The sequence below is a fragment of the Gymnodraco acuticeps genome, unplaced genomic scaffold (assembly GCF_902827175.1).
Source record: "Gymnodraco acuticeps unplaced genomic scaffold, fGymAcu1.1, whole genome shotgun sequence".
Taxonomy (NCBI): domain Eukaryota; kingdom Metazoa; phylum Chordata; class Actinopteri; order Perciformes; family Bathydraconidae; genus Gymnodraco; species Gymnodraco acuticeps.
In genome coordinates, this window is record NW_022990042.1 from 7246100 (window position 1) to 7254052 (window position 7953).

At 44.2% G+C, this 7953-nt stretch overlaps 1 protein-coding gene across 1 annotated transcript; it reads left to right on the forward strand.

Annotated features, from left to right (window-relative positions):
• Positions 1-101: 101 nt before the first annotated feature.
• On the forward strand, positions 102-2806 carry LOC117545593 (zona pellucida sperm-binding protein 3-like). The gene is made up of 10 exons (XM_034215435.1): positions 102-225; positions 307-473; positions 1315-1418; positions 1536-1630; positions 1720-1900; positions 1978-2083; positions 2186-2271; positions 2468-2559; positions 2628-2694; positions 2762-2806. Exons 1-9 carry the CDS (start codon positions 129-131, stop codon positions 2690-2692), a joined length of 993 nt encoding a protein of 330 aa, XP_034071326.1. The 5' UTR covers positions 102-128; the 3' UTR covers positions 2693-2694; positions 2762-2806.
• Positions 2807-7953: the final 5147 nt, after the last annotated feature.

A 7953-nucleotide genomic window follows, 5' to 3' on the forward strand; every position in this document is an offset into this window, starting at 1 on the left:
GGACTAATGTGATTGGATGCTCCCCATGCTGTAATCAGTGTGCTGGCTGCTGCAGCTGGGCCTGCTGACAGGAACCAGGTGAAAGACGTCATCTTGATTGATGCCTCTCAGGAACAAGGTATAAGAACATGCACTGTGTCAGTAGCAAGCATGCAGTCATGATGGTTTCATTTTGTCAAGGTGCACTGCTTCTGAGCTTGGCAGCTGCCATGGCGGTATATGCAGGTAAGACTGGAAACAATTAAAGTTATGTTATTATCCTTGACTCAAATAGTTGAGTCTAAAGCTAATTTATTTGTGTTGCAGACATGAAAGTGGACTGTGGGCCAGATTTTGTGATGCTGATGTGGACAGAAAGCCGACCCCAGGCCGACACGTCGCTTCTCCGTCTAGGTAGCTGTTTCCCAACCAGCTTCTCAGCAGGAGAGGCCTACTTCTATGTGGATCTCACTGACTGTAACTTTAGGATACTGGTATGTGTGTATATTGTAGGAGCAAACACAATAGTGGTGGCTTAAAGCCCACCTCTGCTCCGCGCCGTCCTTTAGATGAGCCTGGTCAGATTGATAAAAGAGGGAGTTCAACACACCGGCATAAAAGTTATAACAGTAATCTGATTTTAATGGTAAAAAAACACCAATACAAGTTTACAGAGTACTCCGGACTCCCAGTTCTACTGCTGTGCGATACAGGTATCAGGACCAGCCAGTCAGAAACAGGGGGCCCTTTGCATGAAGAAACAACAGTATATATGGACATATTTGGGGCGGAGATCTACTTCTTATCTTCCACCGGACCCAACTCCTTTAATTTCCCAGGGAAGGTTTCACACAAACTATTCTTTTAAAACAATCAAACATTGTACACAGATATATTGGTATTGAACATTGTACACAGATATATTGGTGCTTGGGATTATTTGCCCCAGAAAGAACCTTGGAAAAAGAACATGTGTGTGTTAGTGAGGGAAAGTGTGTGTGCATGCTGAGAAGCAGAGGCGTATGTGTGTGTTGCTGATATATGGGTTAAGGAGTTTATGTGTGTGTGCTGCATGGAGACTGACACACACCTCGTGTGTGTCAGGGTCTCTGGGTCATGGAGTGTAAGTAAGAAGGTTTAGATATATAGGATTACTTTAAACAGTCCCAAATAATACATGTTCACTTCAATACAGTTCAAGATAATACCTGTTTACTTTAATACAGTTTAGAACAATATCTGGGTGCTTTAATATATATATATTTGAAACCTGCAAGCTGTGAGTCTTCTATATTTCCTACAGCTCTCTCAGGGGGATCTTTGTCTCTCTAACAGGTCACCGGGGATGTGCTGCTGTACAGCAATGATCTGACCTACGTTGCTTCTGAGGATTCTTACAATTTGGCTTTCACTCACCCAGTTGTCTGTGCATATGAGAGGTTAGTGTTCATACCAACTACAACATAAGGTGCTAAAGGGTGACCCTTCACTAACTATTCCAATGTGGCATTTCCATGGCAGCATTTTCTATACACATTCTGCTTTATTTTGTGCAGGCCCAAAGACTGGTATTCCAGCCAGCAGATCTATGACCCGGTGTTTAAAACCTACGGTCTAGGAGATCTGCAGTTTACCATTGGCCTTATGAATGGTGGGTAAACAACATGACAAACTCTCTACAAACGGCAGCTCTCCCTGACTTTTGTAATTTAATGACTCTTTTCCTTTTTACTGCCCTAGACGACTTCTCAGGCCCCGCTGAATCTACAAGCTTTCCTCTGGGCTCCATCATCCCCATCATGGCTAGTGTGGTGCAGAAGACCCATCAGCCCTTGCTGCTGCTTCTTGAGGAATGTGTAGCAGCTACCACACCAGAGCTGCACCCTGAAAGCACCATGTACCCTATAATCTCCAATAAAGGGTACTCTAATGGCAATAAGCATTGACTTAAAAAATGTGTTTTGGTAATATGCTAATTAATTTTCTTTAACCCAACAGATGTCTTTTGGAAAGTGTGTCGTCACAATCAAAATTTGAACCGAGGCAAAAGTCATCGGAGATGCGCCTATCACTTCAGACCTTTAAGTTTGCTATGGGAGAAGAGGTAAATTGGCCTTCTAAATTGTACATTTTTGTTCAGATGCAAGGTTTGATTGTGGAAACTGAGATTAATTTATGACTCCTATATTTTCCCTCTATTCAACAGGTCTTTATCCACTGCAAACTTTTGGCTTGGGATCCCAATGGTCTTGACAACACTAAGAAAGCCTGCCACTTTGTCAAAGGGCATGGGTACAAATATTACTTCAATATATCAGAATTTGAATTGTACGTTAATTTGTTTTACATGAGATGACTTATTCAGCTTTAGCTCAGTCTATTGAAGATACAGATGGATCCCATTCATAACTGTTCAAACTTCGTGAAGACTTTATTTAGATTAGTTGAGATGCATTTTAATCTTTTCATCCAATCTTCATGAACTCAGTTGGGAGTTGCTGGACAACTTGGCCCAGAGCAATCTTTGTGACTGCTGTGAATCGAAATGCAAGTCAAGGAGGCAGAGGAGTGTTGCGTCAGGTATGTACACAACTTCTGCTGTATTACACTTGATTTGTTGACTTGTACTAAAATATATATGTTTGCAGAGAAACATGGAATGGTACAAAAAGCAGTCATTGGGCCATTTACCATCACAGATGTGAATTCCTGAAGGTAAGGGTTTCATATTTCAATATTCATTTATTCTGAACGGCTACTTTAAACTTTGTTCTCCCAACAGGAATGGATCCATTTCCCTGACTGGGTTCTTCAATCTGAATTTCGGGTTTTATTGTTTCGTAAGCTTAGTGCGAGCCTGTCTCTTTGCATTTCAGATTATATGTTGCTAATAAAATAATGTATCTGAACCACTTAATTGAAGTTCTCAAATTCTTAAGTTTGACTTGCCTTTTGTGTGAAATGGTTTAAACTAAGCTGTTTTACTGAATCATGATGACCTAATTTCTGGCTAAAACAAACATGCACACATCTGGTTGCAATAAATGATGGTTTGTTTTGGGAACATTTCCAGGTCGGTTTTCAAAGGTGTTTTTTTTTCCCTGTGATGTGTCAATTTCCCAAAAATATTATTCACATTAAATGAATCTCTACTCATCCGGAAAATAAAAGGTGAATTACATGATCAGCCGGATACATATTATGCTATTCTCGCAGATTAATGTAAAGACCTCTCCAAGAGAGAACTGGTGGCTGTCTGTGTTCGATACCTACACAAAGGAGTGTTGAAGGAGAGGGCTGTTGGTTTTGTAGAGACAGGGGACATGACTGCAAATGTAATATCAGAAAATATTTTACAAGTAGCCTACTGGAGGCACTAGAGCTTGATCCCGCATTATGTGTTGGATTTAGTTTTGATGGAGCATCAGTGATGTCCGGCAAAAGAGGTGGGGTTCAAGTAATTCTGAAGCAAACGTTCCCCCATGCTGTTTATGTGCACTGTAACTCGCACCGTCTCAACCTTGTGCTTTGCGCAGCATCCAAGGCATCACCCAGCGTCGCAACCTTTTTTGATATTTTGAACTCCTTACATAGTTTAATGACTGGGTCACATAGACATGCAAAGTTTATAGAAATACAGAAACAGCTCCGCCCACATAAACCAGCGCTAGAGCTTGAGAGGGGCTCCGACACGCGATGGAGTTCCAGGTCTGGTTCAGTTAATAAGGTTTTGAGTCTTTTTGATGCAATATTAGAAACGCTTGCCGCATTTTCTGAGAGCACTGGTCAGACGAAAATCGAGGCTGACTCTCTTACAACAAATCCAGAACAAGAAATTTGTATTTCTTCTCGTAACATTTAATATGTTGTTTGAAATGAGTGACTTCGCCACGAAGGGCCTGCAATCCGCCACTATATCTATAACAGATTGCATACATCTAATCGAGGGACTTAAGGAGAGCTTCACTGCATGCAGGGATAATTCCAAAAATGACTTGGACAAAGTAATGAAACTGACGGAGGATTTGATGTTGAAATACGACATTATGAACTGGGACGTCACTGCCTCCCGAAAGAGGAAGATGCCAGCCAGGTTGGGTGACTCTCATGTGGAATCGACAATGAGCAAAGCGACCGCTGTGAGGGACAACTCTGATTTAAGAAGATTAGGCTATATAATGACATCTTGGACAGGCAGATAATGGAGCTAGACACTCGTTTCCAAGCAGACTCATATGGGCTGATGAAAGCCGCAGCGGCCTGCATGCCCAGTTCCGAGACATTTGGCGAGATGGCAGCAATACAGTCACCCAGGGCCCACTTTGGAATAACAGTGGAGGCTGCAGAACACACTGTTTTTGTACAGCAGCTAAAGAGAAAGGAGGAAGATGGCAGGCTCTTTCCATCACTCATGGAAGTTATCGACACCTGCTCAAGCGACATATTTCCAAATATGAATTGTCTGCTGAGGGCACTCGTTACTCTACCTATGACCAGTTGTTCTGTGGAGAGACTATTTTCTACAGTCAATCGAATCAAGACAGACAACAGGGCATCGATGGTGACTGGTCGTCTGAATAGCTTATCGCTCCTGTCATTTGAAAGAGAACTGGCCGAGTCTTTGCAGCATGACGAGATCATCTCAGTGTTCAATACCAAGCCCCGTCATCTCCTGCTGTGATCATCAAAAAGGTAGGCTAATTCACATTTCACTAATTTGTAATTGTAATGAAGCCTAGCTATTTGGTGCGTCAATATAATATAATTGTTTATATTTTTTACTTTTTATTTGGGTGTTATTTGGATTTTGTATCCAGTCATGTGGATGCGGGATAAACCTGAAGCCACCGTTCCAATCATGTGGATGACAACACCACTGCTATCATCGTAGCGATGAGCAGCCAGTTCCTCTTCATGAAGCGTTTGATGTCCATGCCTCGTTGTTGTCTTTTATCCATCAGTTCCATTTTGTTTATCTACTCTTCTCTCCTCCGTCTTCTATACGAAGACGCGCGATGGGGTCTCGTAAAATCATTAATGAAGTTTGAGCTCAGACCCCATGCTTAATGAGTCTCCCCCTGGCCCACCTACATTTCTCCAGGCCCACCCACACAATAATTCCTGGCTACGCCACTGCCCGCGCTGTGTCAGGCTGGGGCTCAACAATGGTGGTAGCCGCGGAATCGGAGCCCCGCGCCGTGTCAGGCTGGGGCCCGGTGGCGGCAAGAGCCGCGAGAGCGGAGCCCCACGCTGTGTCAAGCTGGGGCTCCCAACTGGACCTCACCGTGGTTCCACCCGCGGAGGATGTCCTACAGCTGGATTATATGGAGGATGATGAAGAGGATGCCTCTGAGTTCCTCTTATAGAAGGTGATAAACACTATTCAGAGTGCAAGAGCTTCCTCCACCAGGTCCCTTTATGACTGTAGTGGAGGGTGTTTGAGGAGTGGTGCCTTCAAAAAGGACACATCTCTTTTCAATGTCCTGTCGGGGTGATTCTATCATTTCTACAGGACCTGATTGATAAACACAGAGCTTTCTCTACGATCAAAGTGTACCTGGCTGCTATTGCTGCATGCAATGTGGGCTTTGAGGGAAAGACGGCTAGCCAACATCCCTTGGTCTGCCGTTTTATGAAAGGCGCTCGCAGGCTCCTCCCTGTTTCCAGGTCACTGGTGCCCTTATGGGACTTGGCAGTGGTTTTAGATGGGCTCACTCGACCTCCATTTGAACCCCTGGAAGAAGCTGACATGAAACACCTGTCACTGAAGACAGTGTTGTTACTGGCTCTGGCATCTGCCAAGCGAGTCAGTGACATTCATGCGCTCTCTGTACATCCTTCATGCACTCAGTTTGCCCCGGGGCAAACGAGAGTGTTGCTGAAGCCCAACCCTGCCTTTGTACCTAAGGTGGTTGGCTCATGTACCCCCATTGACATTGAGGCATTTCCTCCGCCACTGTGTTCCTCTGAGGAACAGTGGCCGAATTTGCTGTGCCCAGTCCGTGCTTTACGCACCTATATGGACAGGTCAAAAGAGTTTAGATGCAATGACCAACTCTTTGTATCCTGGGCTAACCCTCATAACGGTACGTCCACACTGCAGCTTTAAACAAATCTTCAACCGCTTCCAACGCTTCTCTGCCCATTGACTTTGAATGGGGATGACGTCACTTTGCCTTGCTTGTCGCCGAACTGCATTGTGGGGGAGCGAAGCGAAGATTTCCAGGATTTCCAGGATTTTCAGGATTCAAAAGTTGAGCAATGTTCTACTTTTGAAGCTGAGCTGGATGCGTCAGCCAATCAAATCCCGTTTATGCAAATCTGACAGTAGAAGCACTAGCCAATCAAACCGCGTGTAAGCAGGGAGAGCCAGACCGCAGTTCATTTCCTCATATTCCAAACGAGAAATTACGGTAGCAAATCACCCGGTTCTTTACGACCAGAACTATTAATGGGATACAAACCAGAGGAACCAGGCATAGAGGGAGGTGGCAGAGAGAGTGGGTGAAACTGGTAGGTTTTCGCCTGTTTGGGGAGTTTATATATATATATATATATTGCTCGCATAAAATCCCCGGGGTTTTTTGCTTTGTATGTCGGGGGCGGGAGATTCATGTGAATGGTTGTTGGTCTCGTTGCTCGCAAAAAATCCCCAAGCTTTCAGACACGCCCAGCTCCAAGATTTTCAAGATTTTTGAAAAGCTGCAGTGTGGACGTACCGTAAGGGCAAGCCCGTTACCAGGCAACGGCTCTCCCACTGGATTGTGGAAGCGATTGCTCTGGTTTATACGAGTCAGGGTTTTCAGGCACCAACGGGCCTGCGTGCTCATTCTACTCGTGGACTGGCTACATCCTGGGCTTTGTTCAAGGGTGTTTCCATCCAAGACATTTGTGCAGCAGCGAGCTGGTCCTCACCGCTCACTTTTGTCCGCTTTTACAGGCTAGATGTCTCTGCTCCAAGTGTGGCCCGCGCAGTGCTGGGCCCCGTGTTGAGACAGGGTTCTACCTGTTAAGTTCTGGTTGTTTTGGTGATTTTCGAGATAAGCATGTCTAGCAATAGGGGAGTTTCAATATCCCATAGTGAGACATCGAACGGAGTGTTATGAATGAGAACTATAGGTTACTTTCGTAACCCCAGTTCTCAGAGTAACATGAAGTGAGATGTCTCACCAGACGGCCCTTCTTGCTAAGGCGAAGTGAGAAGAGGTGCTTATTTTGAATGACGCTGCGACGTAGTGTAGTGGAAATTTGTATTATATCCTTATATGTTTTAAACCAAATGCTTCTCATTTCCTGAGATGTGCTGTTTTCTTCTTTCTACTCTACTGTGGGTTTATTCCCAAGAGCTTCAAGGCCACAGAGCTGTTTTGGCTACTGTGTTGAGACTCACACAAAGTCACACGAGAACTTATACAGCTCAAGGCCAGACTCTAATAACAATATGACCGTGTGAAGACAGATTTCTGCACTTCCCACTCTTTCCTGTATATAAGCCTTGCTACCATATTGAACTGCGCACACTCGCGCAGACTATTCTATACTCTGTGGGACCTGTGTCTATATTTATTGTATTGTATTTATATGTATTTGAAGCTTCAAATAAATAACCAGAAAGACAACTCTGTCTGATTCACCATTTATTTGTTTTGATCACTCTGACTTGTACTCTCCACAGTGTTGGGGCTTAGATTTCCATAACAGTAGCGCAAGCTACTTAAAGGGTGGGTGGATTCCCTGACGTAGACGTCAAGATCACCAGCCAATCAGGATTGGCGTAATGAGATTGATGCTTCTGTTTGCATACGCGTTGAGGCGCATCCCATAGTGAGACATCTCACTTCATGTTACTCTGAGAACTGGGGTTACGTAAGTAACCTATAGTTTTGAGTCGGTTTCTTACCCTAATGTTTGCCAGTAGACAGCCAAATCAAACAATTGTTTAAGTTAGTTTACAAACACTTTGGTGGCTAACAC